This window comes from Pezoporus flaviventris, unplaced genomic scaffold (genome assembly GCF_033815535.1).
Source record: "Pezoporus flaviventris isolate CSIRO_AGI_PZ_B2104156 unplaced genomic scaffold, CSIRO_AGI_Pfla_v1 ptg000001l, whole genome shotgun sequence".
Lineage (NCBI taxonomy): Eukaryota > Metazoa > Chordata > Aves > Psittaciformes > Psittacidae > Pezoporus > Pezoporus flaviventris.
Window position 1 is genome coordinate 7,006,060 of NW_026892549.1, and position 18,757 is coordinate 7,024,816.

An 18,757-nucleotide genomic window follows, 5' to 3' on the forward strand; every position below is an offset into this window, starting at 1 on the left:
TTCCAACTGACTTAGCCAAGCCAAGCAGAGCCTCCAACATTCTTGGGGGTTCACTGTCCCAGAGCATTTAGCAAGTCAGATACTTCCAAAAAAGATAAAGCCAATAGCCTAATTTTCTCTCTGACATTCAAATAAGACCAAGAATTGTTTAATAATTTGCATGTTACCTGCCAGAGAATTAAGCATTTATCAGTCAAGCCAAAGCAGCTGTTTGTTTTAAATGCAAGTGCCTCCATCCGGCATAAATGAAGAAATAAAGATTCAGAGATACAGTAACATGCAATTAATTAGATCTGATGCAATTACTGGCTCTCCCACAAGCCAGTGCTCAGCTGTGCAGTGTGTAGTTAGGACCAGCACTGATGGCACAAGGTCAGGTAGAGCCCAGGCTGATACTTTATTGTACGGGAGTCCTATTGAAACACAGGAAAATCACATGCCCCAGAATAAAAAGATCCTGGGTTTTGTTTTTTAAAAAAGTTCTAGCATAAGTCACTGTTTTACACAGCCTTTTTGGTTTTATTTAACTTGCCTGAAACAGGAAAAAAAAAAAAAAAGAGGAAAAAAAGGAAGCATTCCCAGATTCTGAATTCTTCAGGCATTGAGCACCGGCCTCATTTGGATGAAGAGCTGAGGCTCCATAAAATCCCTTAGATGTCAGCTGCCACGTGGAATCCTCATCATTTTGGGAAGAGCATACCCTTTAGGCAGGTGCTCCCAGGCATTATGATACTGTGACCAGGATGTAGAAAGCTACTGTCAAACACCCCCGTAGTGGTGTGGGTCTCACCTCACCCATCTTCTGCACAAGGGCTGCAAAAGCATCCTTCCCTGCTGGGCATCTCTTTTGACAAACTGTACTGAAAAATATTAAAGAAAAGAGTAACTTTGCTTTGGGAGTGCTGTCATTTTTATAAGCAGATAAAGAGAAACACAGAAGTAAATCTCAGCAAGCTATGCAAAAAGTGGGAGATGAATGGGTGCAAGGCATGCAGACTCCAGCATCAGTGGCCTTCAACTACTGACACAAACTGAACAGGGACTCCATATTCAGAGTCCAACCACTTCCCTTTCTCTAATACTTGCTCATTCAGTGCAATGAGCTCATCCAGTGACATTTGTTGCCAGTAAACAGGACGTGAGGACCATCTTTCAGACAACTAGTTATCATTGTTCAGGGTCACTGCTGACAGCCTCTGGTTTGTCACTCCAGGTCACCTGAGAAGCCAGTTGCAGCTCTGCAAACCAGTGCTGCATGCAGCAGCTCCAGCAGCCTGAGCATCAGCAGTTCAAGACCTGAGGCTGAGTTTAAGAGGAAATGATTAATGGATTTACTCTCCCAACACAGGAACAAGGAAGTTCCCAGCAAAACTATCAGAAGCAAAAAGCAGTATTGTTGCGCAGTGAATTATTACATTGTGCAATGCCTCACTGGGTATCAAGGGAGCTGAAATTAGCTTTTTCAAAAAGGGATGGTGGCAGTTCAAAGGGGTTGGAGCCACAAGAAGATGAGAGGCCCCAGGAATCCAGCCAATACCCCTTCCAGGACATCCCGCCACGGTGCACCTTTCTTTCACCCAGAGATGAGGACCTTCTTAGGCATGCAAGCTGACATGAAAGATCAGGAAGGGCCATTACCTGCTTACATAAACCCCAGCAGAGGGAAAGAGAAGGCCCATGAAGACAGACATCCTCTGGTCATCACCTTTCCTTGACTCATAAAAGCAATCAAGGCTCAACCCCCAGACCAGATGTCCTTCCAAGCACAGCTGATGAAGGTACTGTAGACTTAAAAATAAACATGCCAGTAACAGTCCAATATATTTCTCTAGCTAGCATGCCCTGTACTGTTATTTCCTTCTTATCTGCAAACAATGGTTTGTGCACAAGCTTCCAATTAAAGTTAGTAACTGAGTAAGTCTAAACAGCTCATTAACAAGAGGTAACATTCATTATCCTGCTTTTAAGAGATATTAAACCATCTGAGACAGACCAACAATCTCTCCCATCAGAAAGAGAACACCATGTGCTAATTAACTTACTTGAGATTACATAAACTAATTCAGTGATGAAGAATGGAAATGTTTTCCTGACATTTAACTAAACCTCCTAGTACAATGAGCTTGGAAAAAAACCTGGATAAGTACATTTTTACTCATACACCACTTCTGCAGGCCAAAAAAGCAGAGCTGGGGAAAAGAGAAAGGATGCTTCAGACACAGGGTGCGGTGTGGGAAAAGGGAGGTGAAGGACAGAGCTCTTTAGCTGGTAAACAGAGCACATGGAACAACAGGAAATCATTAAGATCCTGCACGGTTATCTGTAATTCCCATGAAGCAGCACAGCTGACTGCCCATCTTGTTTTGCAAGACAAGAAAGCAGATCTGGCTACTTGGGTTGGTGTGGACACTCTGGAGGGGAAAGGAGAGGGGAGTGTGCAGCAGCCACAGCTCCCTTGGTCAGAGCTCAGCAAAGCACCATGCATTCATTTCTTCATCGTCTATCTGGGTAAACACACGGAATGGCAGCTGGGAGATTATGTAAACTCCACTCATCCCCTTAAATCTGCACCCCAGTATCTAAATATAAAAAGAAAGAATTACAGTTCTTTTATTTTGAAGAAATTTATTTAACAAACTTCAGGAATATTGCTTGACACTTCCACAGGCTTCAGAAAATCAACAGTTACCCATTGCTGCACAGGTTGCTTTATATAAGAATATATGTGAGACAACGAATTTAGCTATCAAAACAGATCTTCTCCCAGCATTAGTAAGTCAAGCAGTACTATACAAAAGTAGTTGGAAAAAAGTTATTGTGTTTTCCCTAGAGGATTCCCTACCCCTAACAAAAGGCCTCTCCTTCAGCTAGCAGAAGGCATCCTAAAATCGTTCATAATTGCACCAAGTCTTGGGTGAACTCAGTGGCCAATTTCACTGCTTTCTTCTAACCACAGTGGGAGGCATCAGGCTGGGATAGTTTGGCTACTGCCTTCACCCAGGGAAAGGACTGGGGCCACAGCCTCCTGCTAGCACATGAAGAATTGATTTCCAGTTTTGGATGTCAGCAAGAAGACACTTTGAGGTTACACCCACTTTTCCAGACAAGCCATGGACACCCTTAACCTTTGGTAGGTGAACTGTCTCGCCTGACATAGGCACCCCTAGGCACCACAACTGAGTTATTGGTTAAGGCACTCTACACCACCTAGTAACTCCAAAGTGCAACAGTTTGGGACCAGAACTTGCAGACTCCCTCTCAGGTGAGTGGCTCTGCTAAATTCACAGCACTGTTCACACCAACTTGTCCAAGTTCAGCCCACTAGCACATCTTTAACAGTGCAATTCAACAAATCAAAAGCACCTTCACAGAAACACAATCACAGTCCAGTTTTCCAGAGGCAGGTGAAGGGCACAAGTCCTTGTCCTTAAAAGCAGGTCAAGAAAGCCTAATAAAGCCCCAGCCATTGCAAGAGCTTCAGAAGCTGCCTGGGTAGCACAGCTCTGTGCATTATCTCACCAGGAAGAAGGGCAGATTCATGTGCAAAAGCACAAGTGACAGTGTCCAGAGCAAGCCTGATCTGAAACTGCATCACAAAACAGGCACAGGAGTATTGTCTTTAAAAGTTACGGAGATCTGAGAAGGAATGGAGACTATCCTCATGAAGGCAAGCAAGTTCACAGGAGCCCATCCGGCAAGTGTAGATGTATGTTTAGGCAGGACTTCAGATTCTCAGCTTTCAAAGACAAATCTGTTTACTCGTGGCTCACTTTCACAGCTTTCTTGGCCTTTGTGCTATGACCCTTTTGTTTCAGGTGAAAAATTGGCAAACTTGCTGCACAGGAAATGAAAACCTTGCTCAACAGCTATCAGACAAGCTACAGCAATGAAACATGTAGAAACATTTATCCTAGAACACAAACACAATTGGATTTACCAGTGGACACAATACAAGCTTAAACCAGAAACCCTGAAATACTCGGAAGACATTATTACTGGTGGGCAACAGAGAGCTGAATGCAAGACAGGAGGACATACATAGGGTAACCAGCCCCTGAGGTCTCCCCTTTTACATCAGACACCATGGGGAACTTCAAAGCTGCAGCAATTTCAGAGATCTCAATTCAGGCACTGGCAGGAGGAGAACCAGCCTTAATGTAATTTTGACCAAGACTTTTTGTATTTCCACCAGCTGTGACAGATTAGAGCTGCTGTCATGGACTGTTTCTCCTCCCAGGCCCACTGTTACTCAGGGGAAGAGTGGGACTTTGGTCACGAGGATTTAGAGCTTTCACCTCCCAGAAGAAATGCTGCAGGAGGCTCAGCTCCAGGATGAGATTTCCTATTGCCCAAGCAGGGAGCCCTGACAACCAAAACACAGCCCAGAAGGTTTGATGTTCTCAGCACGGTCTGCCCAGCCACAACGCCCACCTGAAGCCCTGCAGAGCTTGTCCCTTTTCTCCCAAGTGGACAAGAAGGAAACCAGGAAGAGCAACAGTCCATTACAGTGAACTCTGCAAGGGCAAAGGGAACCAGTCTGGGTGACCTATTGGCACACATCCTACAAGCATAGCAGAGGAGTGGTGACAGCGAGTAGAGGATTTGAACACAGGAACATACACTGCTGCCCAAGGAATACATCAAAATCCTTCCTTCTACACCTGCATCACACCCAGAGCCCGCTCTTGGTCCCAGGGCAGCTACATCTCTGCTTCTGTCATAAGTGTCCCAGAAAAACAGATCAGATACAGGGAACATGCCAGCAGACACACAAAATGAGTAACCAGATCAAGACCTGTGTGCCTGCTCTTTTGAAATATAAGTGGAGGAGTGAGATCCTGTTGAGATTTTCAATACTCTGTGCCACTGAGCACGACCAGCCACAAATCATTTGTCTCCAGGGCAGAGCAGAGCCACGACACACACCAAAGTTATGCCACTATTCACAGGCTCAGAGTACAGGGGAAATCGTAGGAAGACCAAACCGATAAAAGTACAGGCTTCATATAAGCCTCAAAATAGCCCGTGTCTGTAGATCACAGACTGCTACCCCTCCACATGTTTGACAGAACACCCTCTTTTAATCCACTCTTCCAGAAACTGCACTGCAACAGCCAGTCCCGGTTGGCTTTGCTCCTGTTGTGCAGCCCTTCATGCTGACCAGTGGGTGGGTAAGTCTTCTACAGCCATCAAGACTGACTCATGCTTCCCCACTTTGCACACAATTTAAGACATGGTGTCCTTTTCAAGCTTCATTAGACACTCTTTTTTCCAGTCTAATTGGCAAAACTGATTACACAAAGGTGGAGTACATCCTTTGCACCTAGATCTTGCCTACCCTGTTCCTGGGGTGTGTGAGGCTGTTGATGTGAAGTCCGCTGATCCCGTTAAGGAAGAAGAGAAAGGCAGCAATGAATTCACACCAGTACGTCAGTGTGAAGCCTGTGAAGGTGAGGTGATCCTTTACAAGGATGGAGAAGCTCAGGACACCGGTGGCTGACAGCAAAAACGAGGCAAGGATGAGAACTGAGCCCATTGACCACTTCCGCCTTGCATTGGCATCCTCACAGACCTGGGACACCATCAGCAGCTCCAGGCCAAATATGGCAACCACAACAGCAAAGGACACCATGCTCCTTACAGGAATCACCCCCATGCTCAGCCCCTCCACCTCGGCCAGGCTGAAGTCAGTGACACACTTGAGGACACTGCCATTGCTAACGGTGCAGAAGTGCCACAGTCCGAAGAGCTGTCCCCTTGCAAAGAGCCAGCGGCCATCGCAGACAGAGATGGACGACAAGACCACTGCTATTGCCACACACAAGATGATCAAGCTCCTGATGAGTGTCTCAAAGAAGGATTTCTGTGGTCTCCGGTGTGCCAGCAGCCTCTGTGCCTTAAAGGGTAAGTGGAGTAAATAAAACCTGGGTTAACAGCACTAATTAAGGGTGAAATGAAGCCAGAGGTACAAAGCTATGGGACTTAAGTACTTGAAAAGATCTGCTTGTGCACACCTACCCCCTTCTCACAGGGGAAGGTGATGCAGTCACAAACTGTACCTGGGAGAAAGGAAGGGTGGGTGAAGCTCTCCCGGTTCCCCGGCTGCATGAACAATGAACGCTTCCACATCAAGGCCCGGCCTCAGATCACAAAGGCTGTGAGCTGAGCAGGATACCAGCCCCGCGGCCCCCACCGCACAGCCTGCTGCTCTAGCAAGGCTGGAGGAAACCACCGGCCCCTGGGGGAATGGAGCCGACGGATGGACGGCGGAGGAGAAAAGGGGAGCCCCCAATTACCAGCACTGCCCTTCTTTTCCCACAGCCATTTCGGGCTGCCGTCAGCCGGGCTCTCCTTTCTTGGCTCTCTTCTGCCCTTGCCAGCGGCAGCCGGGATCCGGGCCCGGCTCCTCACCCATCGGCGGTACGGCTCAGCTTTCCCCGGGGCTGGGTTGTCCAGATGCACCCATCGCGGACCCGCTAAGACAACGCACGGCTTCCTCACCGAACCCCTCCAAGAGTACCCGAGATCTTAAAAGCCGAGCCAAGCACCCCGCAGCGCCCTCCAGCTCCGCACGGCAGGCGGTGGTGCTCAGAGAGCCGGGTGCGGCTGCGAGAACAGCTGCAGCCCCGACGGAGACGGGGAGAGAGAGCTACGGACTTAGGGAGCTGCTATCCGTCTGGGGAAAGCCAGGGACAAGCCGGCTGCGCCCCGCAGCTCCGGGAAGGGTCGCGGCGTACCCAGCCACGCAGGGACGAGCAGCAGCAGCTGCCCCGAGATGGGCAGCCTCGGTACCCGGAGGAGCTTTCCCCGAGCCCCCCTTCTCGGGCGCTGCCCCGGCGGCGGGAGCAGGGAGAGACGTACCTGCGCCCCGATGGCGGTCATGGTGCCGCCGCCGCCGGAAGACACAGGCGGGCTCCGGCCGCCGCCTTTTATGTCCCCGGAGGGCAGTGGGCAGCCCGCCACCCCCCCTTCCCGCCCCGCCCGCGGGACCGCGGCACCCTCAGGGCCCTCCCGCAGCTGAATCAGCACCGCGGCCCCGACGGGCGGAGCCGGGACGGGCCCATAGCAGGGAAGGTAGCGCTGCCCTGGCCCGAGGCACTGACTCGTCCAGGCCAGGTCTAGAGCACGGCTGCCCTGGGAGAGTGTCCGGGCAGCAGCCTCACCCCCTGCCCGTGTGTCACCGGCTGCCGGAGCGGTCCAGGTTTGTTTCTCGGCCCGATGCCAGGCCGGCATGGGACGGGGAACGAGCCCTAAAACCTGCTTGTCTCATCCCCCCGGCGTGCACAGCCCGTGTTTGTGCACAGCCCGTGTTTGTGCACAGCCCGTTGGGGGGCGGGTGCTGCACTTCACCAGAAGCGGGCCACAAAGGAGACGGTGCGATGCGAGGATACCCAGTAGTAAGCCTCCAGTGGATACAGTAACACGCCATCCTGCTCTACCCCTCCTGCTCCCCCGCAGGATCTGAACTCGCTGCTGTGCCGCCGAAACTATTCGAACACAGGGCGTCCTTGCTGTGAGCTGCTCACCTTGGGCTGTGCGCGCACTCTTATCTGGTACTGGCGTACTTAACCTTATGTATCTCTCTACGTGTACCGTCAGCAAAAAAGTTTCTGCTCGTAAAGTTTTATGTCCTTGATCTTTTTCTCGCTCGTGTTTTGCCATCCTCTAATGAATTACTAATTGCTTTACTTTTTTTTTTTTTTTTGGTCAGAAGCAGCTTACAAAAGAAAGCCCAAGGAAGCTGGGTTTTGCTGTGTCATCAGAAACTCGTGTTCTACTGCCAAATTCTGATTTCAGTTCCGGCGAGAGGTCTGTAGCAACTCCACAGGGTCCAGCAGACAGACGCACAGGTTGTTGCTCTGGGCCTCCCTCGTACATATTCAACCTCGTACAGAATTCAACCATTCCCTCTCCAGTTGAACAGAGCTTGAAGGATCTCCTTCTCCAGCACAGGGTGGTAGAAGTTATCATAACTTCACCTTTCTTCCAGCTTCCATTTCTGAACAAATCAGTTGTCTATACAGATTGGCTCTTTATGTTAATCTCTACACAGTTCCACGAGGGCTTTCTATGCTTCCTTTAAAAATACACGTGTCTGCTATGATTTGGCTGGGGGTGTTTTCTGTAACACTACTTCTAGTAAGAGTGAGAGCTCTGCAAAACATGTTTACTGCAGTTTTCATATGCATATGATGATACATTCTGACCTTTTTCTTTCCCTCTTTGCGCAAAATCTTTGGTTCAATTGTTGATGGTCTCCACTGTATATCTTATTAGATTATATTTTTATCAAACACTGAATTGGGGGTTTTCTGCTTTTGCAAGACATGGTAAATTTTTGCAAGGTCTGTTGTTACAACTTCTTCTGTGGGTTTGTGGTCTGCAACATTTTTTGTTTCCTGGACATGTTATCCAAGCTAGCAAACTTGATGCTTTGCCAAATCTCTTTCATTTTAGGTTCATCAGATGATGAATAGGTTTATGAACATCCGGGACTCCCCAGGTTAAACAGCATTTCCATATTGCAGAGTTCAGACTGTTTACATCAATTTGCTATTGCACCCTTCCACTTCCAAATGTAATGATATTTATGGGTTTTTTTTTGGCTCAAAACCCACAAGGAAGTCTTGTCTCATGTGCTGCACGAACAGAACAAATGCTGCTTGCACTTAACCGTACCAAGCAAACGCAGGCTTGGGCCAGACAGAATACACCGACTCTTATCTGGCAAAACCTTCACATGACTTACACTTTCTGTAACATGGGCTCAGTCCTGCAATGCATTAGGCAAGGCCCCCAGTTAGCTAAATTATTATGTATAGATCTGCTTTAAACAGGAGTCACCCCCATGACTTTAGCAATTAAAGAAAAAAAATAACATTTTTAAGAGTGAGGTGTCTCCCACTGAACAAGATGGTTTTTTTTTCCTGTAAAAGCCAGTGGTAAGGCTCAGATGAGCAAACACATTTGCTTTGTCCAATGATAAAGTGGTTACTTTTGAAACCAAACCTGCTCCCTGTCCTACTTGGATCCCTTAGCAGATGCAGAGTTTTCTGCTAAGCTGGGTTATTGAGGAAAAGAGTGGTTTGGGGATGGCACTTTTGCTGCAAATACAAAATTGCTTTAATATTTTGTATTTAATTTAATTTACTTTTCCTAAATACAAAATATACACCAGAATTAAACTTGACCTGTAATCAATAGCAGTGTTGAATTGGTACTTTCAGATTCACTCTTTGCTGAAGTCACCCAGGACGATTGTCACAGTTGTGTAAATCAATCAGTAACAGTTTATTAGCACTTAGTTTCTGCTGTTGCTTTACCTTCTGGTAAAAGTGTCTGGATTTGTGAAGCCTGCTAGAACTGTACACCCTTTTTTCAAAGGGAAAGGAGTTTATCTTGATTGTCTCATAACAAAACAAGACAAGCTCTGTCTTTCCAAGATTTTAAAAAAAACAACAAAGTTGCTTGAAAAGACAAATTGTGGGAAAATGCCTCAAGGTTATTATTTTGGAAAATCATGTGAAAAATCAGTGTTTTACAATCGAAAGAGCTCAGTGCTTTAAGAGAAAAAAAAGTTTGTTTTGGTTTCCCCCCTCCCCTGAAAAATACATTACCTACGTCATAACAACACAGTAAGTGACCTTTAAAGTACTTCAGATGTATTTTTGGTTCAGCTCTGTTGAGTTCTTGGTATATTGCCAGTTTCATTATTTTGTTTAGAAAGTCCCTTTTCTTCATTGTTTAAGTGGGTATTTCACATCCTATCCCTGGACAGAAAGTTTGTAGGAAATGTGTTCATAAATAATGGAAATTATCAGGGACTGCTGTAAAACATGGGGACAGTTTTATCTGGTTCATTTAAAGGCATGAGAAGTTTAACACTGAAGAATCTGTTCCTGCTTTTCTCCGGCAGCAAGCCTGAATAAGGTTCAGGACTGAAGCCTGAGGGTCACCAGGGGCTTAGGGAACAGTTACCTAAAGGAGTATTTCACTTCAAGGTAAAGCAAACACCAGCGACCAAACACCACAGAACTGGGTTCATCTAATCTTGAAACTGGTTACATCTGTAAATGCATTTTTTTTGTTGAATAAAATTCTTTCTGATCGTCTCTTCAACTCTTGGCATAGCAACTGATCTGGCTAGGCATTTAAGCCCTCACCTCTGTCAAATCCCTATTTCAAGATGTCTTTCAAAACAGAAGTTGACTAGATCTTGGAGACAAATAGATCTTCAGTATCTCAGACTTGAGACTTTGGAAGATGCCCAAAACCTATGAGGGACAAAATGGTTTTCTTTGTGTCTTCCTCAAAAAGAGAGCATGTAGAAAACGTTACAAGGAAGAAGGACGAGACAAGCTGCCTTGTGTCACCATGCTTTTATAGATTTTTATTTTCCTTTTTTTTTTTTTATGGCAGAAATCCAAGTTAAAGAGACTGTATTCAGCTCTGCTTGGTTCAACCTAGCTGAGCTCAAACAGAGCTTCTGGAATGGGGAAAAAATTCAGCAATTGCCCAAGGCAGCACAATTAACAAGGGGAGCTGGGGTTATCCCAGGGCCCATAGAGCTTAGACCAACCCCCTATCACAACTACTTTAGGTCATGATTTTCCTCCCACCACTGCAAGTTACTGAAGCCAAGTGGACAGCTGTCTCCTCCCAGCACATGAAAGAGATGCAGTTAAGCACATGAAGAGGAGAGAGCTCTTAGGCCCGATGGTTTCACTTTGCCCCGTCTGGACACCTCTCCTGTGCCACTGAAAGCAGACCGCTTACCCAGCCAGAGGCCACCACATGCCCTTCCAGTCCCAGGTTCTCCCACTCGCTGCTGGATGTAGCGAGAACACCCACCACCAAGGTCTGGGATCCTGTTTTTCATCCAGATCAAACAGTACCTGTTAAGGCACTCATAGCTGGGTTAGAAACATGCCAGTAATATGCTGGTCCATTACAGTGACTTTAAGCCCTATCCCAGTTAATCCAAAGAATAAGAAGAGACTTAAAGGAATGCAATTCGTATCCTGGAAAAATTGTTTCTTCACTTCTGATCAGTTTCTGGACTACCTCAGCAGCATGTTGCAGAGAGCCAATGTCGGGTGCTTGCTCACTCACTGTTTTGGATTCAGCTCTATTCAGGGACCTCTGGTAATAGTCACGCTGGCTTAGAACATCCCTCAAAATATTTACATCTGTCCATTAAGACAAACTGATGCTTTAAAATATAAATTCACTACAGAAAATAAAACTCTAGCCCTTTTAGCACTACTGGAAAAACTGGGATAAGTATGTCAGTAGTGCATAAGCTGGGGGAAATCACATTATTTGGTTTCTCTGCTGTCAGATACACATTTCTTCTCTCAGTAAAAAATCAGACCAATGCAGCTAAATACTCAGATTTAAAAATAACAAGTATGTTACCTTTCAGATTCAGAACTCATTCACAAGTGGTGTTTGTTAGGAGGAGGTGACATCCATCTAAGCCTTTTGGGGAACATGGTACAAGTCAGTGCCTTGCACACTGTGGTGGAGACAAATAAGATGTCTCTCTGGCTGCATTAGCCAAACAACTTCCACAGATGTGCTAGTTCTAGAGGAAATATAAGATCATTCTATAAATGACAGACTCATGCCTCGAATGGATTGCTGTTGTATTTGCACTTTAAATGAGCAGCTGAAGATTGGCTAATTTATGGAGCCGTTATGTGAGCCTGGAAGATAGCTTACATACTTGAGGGCAGAAGGAAAAAAATAATCAGATTCTAACTTTTGTTTGATTCTATCAACTTTTACACTTCTGAGTTTATTATTGCAACTCTCAAATTTGTTATGTCAACTTATCTTAACCTCTAAGCACCTTTGACAGTTTGTAAGACTGAATAACCCTTTTTAGGTGCCAGCTGTGTGAGTCAGGAATTTAGTCAAGCCAAAACAGATTTTTTTTTTGTCTCTCCCAATTTATAATTAATCCCACCAAACATATAAGATGGCTCAGACGCCTAGTCACCAAGCTCAAATGGCTAGTCGACCCAAAGTGTTATTGCCCAATACTGTTTGCTCTGAACACTCAGGGAACAGAGCAAATATTTTAAACAGCAGCAAATACAATTGTCATTTATTTTTAGCAGTCTCATCACAGTCAAATAAGTTCAAAGGTTAAAACACTTGCATTGTGAAACAAGATCACTCCAGATGAGGACTAAAGAATTGTGACAGAAAGAGGTGCACACTGCAGTCAGCCAGGGAATGCTTTTTAGTTGAACACAAAAACCAGACTTTTCAACTCTGTGAAGTTATGGGCCTTAAGCAGCACACCAGTAGTGATTTCTTAAATCTGTGCTGGAGGAGTTGCACCTTCATGTATGTTTGCCAAGAGCAACCAAAACCCAAGGAAAACAACAAACCCTTTACAGCTTATCCCTAATTGCACTGGGTGCTAACCAACTAGTTTCTCTGTCCAAGAACTAATAGCAGAAACATGATAGAAGGAGCACTGTCTTATCAGACAAGCAAGTTAACATTTATTATTGCCATATCCAAAGTCCAGATTCCATTCTGCACACTCCGCTAAGTCAGCAAACCAGATCTGAGTGCACATATGCCAGCTAGCCTCTGACCTCCTGTGTGTTGCGCTTGTTTCAGCACACATCTCTTCCCCTTCGCAAGAACTGCAAGGATCAGGATGTTGCTGGTTTTTCTTTGAGAATACAGAGGAAATAACAACTCCCTGAACGGGTGTCAGAACAATCCCCTGTTCTGCAGCACTGCTCTGCCATCAAAAGCATCTGTTCCCCAATCAAGAGGACTTTAGTGCAGACAGAGCAACAGTTCTGAAGCTGTATTTTGGTTTGAGGCTTGCCACTTCTGTTTCAAATGCAGAGGCTGTACACCTTAATGGTTGTCTATTTTCACCACTTTAATAAAGTGATAAAAAAGTTTATTAGAGGCAGTTCCTCTACCTACAAACCTGTTTGCAGATGTCCTTAAACCACCTTTCCCCTAGCATCACTAAATAGCCAAAGTGCTATTTATGCAACCCAGGAGTCTCACACTCATACTAGCAAGCACTACGTGGTCAGGAAGTCAACAACATTTCCAGACAGTCCGACATCCCATCTGCTTATAGACATTCATCCTGCTGCTACTCAATCAGTCCCCCTGAGTTGTCTTTTCCAACACTTCCCCTGCAGTGGCAGTACCCACAGTTAATAGCTGTGCAGCCAATTTCCATGCTGCTGCTTCTCATCATGAACACTGTGTGCAAATATCAGTACCTTTGTCTCTGCCTTAGTCCCTTTCATATGGTCTCTTACTGCATAGCTCTTACTTCCACAACTTGAATTTTTCAGCTTACTCTTGAGATGCCCAGCTGATAGCTAAAGGATAGATTTCATTGCCAAAGGGCAAGCTAAATAGTGAAACTACTGTTGTTACTTTCCTAGGAAAGGTGAAGCTGCAAGCAGGAAAAAGGTGTTACTACAGTAAAAAGAAGTACCTGAATAAGGACATCCAAGGTAGACCTCTCAGTCACTGCTATACACATATTATAGCAGTGATAATTAAATGATAATAGCATTATTTAATACAAGACAATGTATAACAGCCTGGCCAAGGCCTCTCTAGGATTAGTACTGTGTAGATAGTGATGTTTTCCTCACATCAGATGGATATGAGAAAATAGCACTGTAACAATTACAAGTCTCACAGGGGAAATAAAACCAAATGAGGACTAGGATGCAGAACTTGTTACTCCCAGACCATTCTTTAAACAGAACCCAATTCCACTGCTTTAGAAATCAAAAATTCTGAAAACACCAGTTTTGACAGAAAGCATCTTAGCAAAGCACAGCATGCTCACAGTGCATCAGCTTCCAGCAAACAAGAGAAGGGGAAGCATTTGCCAGTATAAACTACAGTTTGCTACAGGCTGGCAGAATCCTCCAAGGATAAACAGCTTCACAAAACACAGCTGTGAAAAAGGAGTTGGCTGTGGAATTTAGGGCTGGCAAAGAGCTAAACTGATCTCTCACACTGAACATCTGCTTTTACCCCTCTTTTACAAGGTGAATGTAATCAACACTATCTCAAATAACTAGCAGATATAGAAAAGGAGAGGGGGAAAAATCCCCCAAATACTTACCTTACCCAGAAGAACAAGAATAAACCAGCTTTCTCCTTACGAGAACAGGGAACAAACCCTTCTTTATTGTAACAAATTTTTAAGGATGAGCAAGTAGCTCCAAGAGCATTTCCCATTAAAAGTAGCAAAGGGAGGGATTTATAATTTTGAAAGCATGTGAGAAGAAGTTATCTCTCCATTTCTTACCAGTGGCATAAGAAAGTACAAGTTAGATACTACACACAGCAAATCCTGTGTAACCTAGTACAGAACTATGTATTTACCTAAACAGATATGTAACAACAGGTTTCATCCCTATGTATTTCTATAAATCAAGTGCTTATCTGAAGCCCTCACTTGTTCAGAGGTTAACCAGTACAGCTGGAATTAGAACACATTATTCCTGTGAAAATCTGGGACTTGATTTTCATATGCTCTATTCTGGAACAGTTCAACATCACTAAAAGCAGTCTCCCTTTTCTGCATCAGCAGCTCCAGGAGACTATACAAGGATAGACCAAAACAGGTAAACGCCTACTAGAGGTGGTCACAACTGCAGGCTTTGTAGTAAAACTTGCTGATGGCGACTGTAAGACTTCCTGTTTGAACAGCCTTGCTAGTGTTAAGACAGCTTATATACAGCTGATTCGCTCCTCACTGTAGCCTCATTATATGGCAGCACCAGTACTCTCTGTCTACAGCAGCAAAGTATCAAGGGCATCGACACTGATGTCTGCAGAGCCTTTTCTTTTACAAAGGTTTTGTGTCCAGCTGCAGTGTTTGCCTTCTCTGCAGAAGCCTAATGTTGTTGGGAAATAACACCTCTAAGAAGCATTTATGAAAGATTTTTTGGCAATTGTTGAGTGAATCTCTGAAAATCCCAGGCAACCAATATCAAGCGTCTTGTTTTAGTACACACAGCACTAGACCTAGCCTTTTCACGATAATCTTCGTGGTGCTCCAGGTTTTGCGAGTCACCATTCATCTACGCGAGAAACGAGCTAAAGCAGGATCAGGCATCACCGGATTGGTCTGGATGCTGTGCGTTACACGAAACAGATTACTGAGCCCCCTCTAGTGGCACAAGGACTGGAGAGGCTGCCTTGCGCCTTGCAAAGGGCCTTCGGCAGCTGCAACATGGCAATTGAGGGATGACCATCACAACCGCTAAAGTACCAAATGCACTTTAATGAGTTCCAGATTTTGTTCCCAGAAGGAATTTATACCGTGTCAGTACATTAGGTGGTTACATAACTTCCCCTGAACTACAGGCATGAGTGTAACCGACTGCAATATACTAGGTATTTAAAATTATTTGTCATTCTCAGAAAGCATTTTTCCACAATATTAGAAATAAGGCATGTTTCAGGTGTTCAAGTTGTTGCTATATCCAGTCCTCAGATGCCATATTTGCCCTTTAGCTCTTCCACTTTTGCTATGTAAGCTTTCATTGCATCTTCTTTGGACATTCCTGAAGGACAAAAGACAGGAGCAGTCAGATACCTTTACATGCAAACTCCTTGCTATAGCACGTAACCACATGCTACCAGAGTGCAAAGGAGCCAAGAAGGTCACTTCACTGCAAATCTAGTATTAGAGTGTTAAACAAATGTATTCAGCAGTCATGAAGAAATAGTGTTTCAAAGCAAAGTTATATTTGTACAGACAGTAACAGTGTTTAGTCTTATTAACTCCATTCAAAATTATTACAGGACAGCTATTCAGTCAGCTTTGGCTGCATTTAGATGTAGTCCTTAAAACACCAGAAAAATCCCATTTTCATACATAAGATCACTTGTTTGGCTCCTCATTTACAGGAGAGCACAGCTGCAACTCCCTGTTAGGAAAGCTTTAAAAGAAACAACTGGGTGGATAGCTTGGTCTCTGGGGTACTAGGCTGGGACTTGGAAAACAATTTGGGTTTCTGCTGCTGTGGCAGTTCTCCTTTGTGTAACATCTTGGGCCAGCTGGGCATTTTGCACCTTAATTCCCTTTCACACAGGCTACATTTTTCAGGATTACTCCTGCTTCATAGAAGTAGTCAAAAGAGTTTATTACCACAGCATTCTGAAGTTCCAGAACTCTTGTCTTATAAGGCAATGCTATTTTATTTCTTGCTGGACCACATACACCTTTTCTGATTAGTTTGTCTGTGACTTTATTTACTTATTTTTCATTTTTTAAGTAGACACTTACCTTTTAATGCATTCCAGGCATCCCACTTTGCTTTGCCTTTGAAGTCCAGCATGCCAGGGCGGTCTGAAAGAGAGAAGAGAAGCAATAGATAAGAATTAGTTTGTGTGGTCTGGGCGTAGGTACTGTAATAGGTACTATACTACTACTGTAGTGTAGTACCCACTCCTTTCCTGAAGGCTATTTAGCTCTTAACTAAGATAAAATAAAACAATTGGTCTTTGCAGCTATTACTTACTAACCTGTGGTCAGGAGATCACCTCAAGAGAGCTTGTTGTAACGCTATTGGTGGCAACTGAGATATTCTCCAGTTGCCTTAAAACAGCAGCAGTGGTGTGATATGGTTTTATTCTACTTTCTGAAGAGACTGCTATTGTGTGACAGCTATCCAATTAAAGAACATCAGCTCCACAGTAAAGCAGAAATGCCCTAAGGTCTCTTACACAGATACATGAAAACAAAAGCTAGTAGCATACAGCTTAGAACCCATTATCATCCAGCTAATGTTATGTGTTTAACATATAGGTCTTATTTTGTTCTGTCATTTAGGGGTGCCAGCTTTGAACTTTAACTACCTTCATGTAAAGTCCCTGCTCAGTTCTCCCTTCCCGAGTGATTCCTTAAAGACAATTCTTAAGCTTAACAAATGGAACTGGACATTAGCCACAAAAATACCCTTGGCAATATGACCTGAGGAGCTAATTGGCAGCTTTGCTTCTCTGCAGCAGGAAGCCTATTAGCTTACTCTTACACAGACTGATTTTCCAGCAATTCATGTTATCCACTGCTACACAAGAATGCAGCAAATTATAGAAACGTTGGTATATTAACAGCTCCAGAGCACCATTTCACCTTGAAAAACATTAATAATGCCAAGGTCCAGCCACACCAAAAGGATCATATCTTAAAACCAAGGTCCATGTTGCCCATCTTGGGAAAGAGACTGCAAGGTCCCATACACTTCATTGCCAGCTTTTAATCCAAGCAACACACAATAAATTTCACCAGCAACTGGGTCAGGAGGCGAGCACTCCAAACAAATGACCTTTTCCCCTTTCTAATTCTAGTCACTCAAGCGTTACACAAGGTCAATAGAGACAGACTTTATTCTAAATACTACTCCTAGGCTGAGCTGCTGCTGGCAGAAGTGTAGTAACAGAAGTAGCAGGAGAAATTTTGCACAGACACCTGCAGGGATATTTCTGCTACAATTTTTCCAAGAGATGATATTTAATTGCAGCTACTATAAAAACTTTCTCCGGTTCTTCTGTTTTGGCTTTCCAATACTATTTTTAGCAACCAATCCAGTTTAAACAAACTGCCCCCCTCCAACCCATACAGCAGTTCTGCACTTATATAGTTTGCTTCGCTGTTTACGCCTGTTTAACTGCTAACAGTTTGTATTCAGGCAGCATTCCTTAACCTAGGCAGCTACTTGATGATAGAGGACTTCTGAAGTCCCAAACCTAATATTCATACAAAACTAATAACAGAAACGATTCTCAGACTGTTGCTGTACGATTTAGAAGACCGCAGCTGGGTTAATCTAAAATCCACAAGTTGCACAAACCCTTATCGGTTCAACTTATGCCTGCCTGCATATAAATCTATGCCAAGTCGGTACGGAGTCATTTTGGCTAACCCGTGGGACTGCAGGAAGCGAGACACGCAACAGGGGAGAGGTTTTGCCTCCCAGAGTGCCTCCAGCTCGGCCCTGACGGCAGCGGCCTCTCCCCCGCCAGCCAGGGCCCCAAGCACAGGCGCAGAGCCCAAAAGGGTCGCGGAGCAGCGCTGCCCAACCGCCGCCACCATTACCCTGCCCGGTAGGGGACAGAACCGGTACCTACCCGTGTTCACGTCGCCCACCGTAGCCTGTTTATAGAGACTGTAGACGTCGAGCATCTCCTGGTCCGTGGGCTGGGACTTGAGCTGCTTCACCTCCTCGGCAGCCTTCTGAAACGCAGCCTGGAGAGGGAAAAGGCCCCCGGGAGAGGCTAGGGTGAGCACCCGCAGGCTGCAGCTGCCACCACACTTAGGGGGAAAGGAGGCACCCACCACGACCCCTCGTTCCCCACCGACCCAGCACCGTACCTCAGACATAGCGACAAGTCCACCACACTCCCGACACCCCGCCCCGTCCAGGCGCTCCACCCCTGCCGCTCGGCCGCCTCACCTCTCGCCAGAGCGCCCGCTGGCCAATCCTAGCGCCACGGCAAGCAAGGAGCCAATCGAAGCTCGGCGGAGGCGGGGAGAAGGCAGGCAAAGGGCCAATGCAGAGGCGGCGCGGGTGGTGGACCGAGGTGCTGCTCAAAGGCTGGGCTTTGGAGGGAGGGAGAGGATTGCTGCGGTTCTGCGTCGGGGTCGGGGTCGGGGTCGGGGTCGGGGTCGGGGTCGGGGTCGGGGTCGGGGTCGGGGTCGGGGTGCGGGTGCCTAGCAGCCAATCCCGCT

The 18,757-nt window shown here is 45.6% G+C and overlaps 2 protein-coding genes and 1 long non-coding RNA gene across 3 annotated transcripts; 1 reads left to right on the top strand and 2 right to left on the bottom strand.

Annotated features, from left to right (window-relative positions):
* Window positions 1-2,605: 2,605 nt before the first annotated feature.
* On the bottom strand, window positions 2,606-6,988 carry TMEM37 (transmembrane protein 37). The gene is made up of 2 exons (XM_061478304.1): window positions 6,862-6,988; window positions 2,606-5,896 (listed from the first exon to the last, which is right to left on the bottom strand). The coding sequence occupies exons 1-2, from the start codon at window positions 6,880-6,882 to the stop codon at window positions 5,324-5,326; spliced, it is 594 nt and encodes a 197-aa protein (XP_061334288.1). The 5' UTR covers window positions 6,883-6,988; the 3' UTR covers window positions 2,606-5,323.
* Window positions 6,989-7,008: 20 nt separating this feature from the next.
* LOC133282555 (uncharacterized) lies at window positions 7,009-10,119 on the top strand. Its single transcript, XR_009747665.1, has 2 exons — window positions 7,009-7,116; window positions 7,712-10,119. It is a non-coding gene; the product is annotated as an uncharacterized LOC133282555 (long non-coding RNA).
* Window positions 10,120-15,284: 5,165 nt separating this feature from the next.
* On the bottom strand, window positions 15,285-18,535 carry DBI (diazepam binding inhibitor, acyl-CoA binding protein). The gene is made up of 4 exons (XM_061477867.1): window positions 18,401-18,535; window positions 18,157-18,274; window positions 16,313-16,375; window positions 15,285-15,587 (listed from the first exon to the last, which is right to left on the bottom strand). The coding sequence occupies exons 1-4, from the start codon at window positions 18,407-18,409 to the stop codon at window positions 15,514-15,516; spliced, it is 264 nt and encodes an 87-aa protein (XP_061333851.1). The 5' UTR covers window positions 18,410-18,535; the 3' UTR covers window positions 15,285-15,513.
* Between the last annotated feature and the right edge of the window lie 222 nt (window positions 18,536-18,757).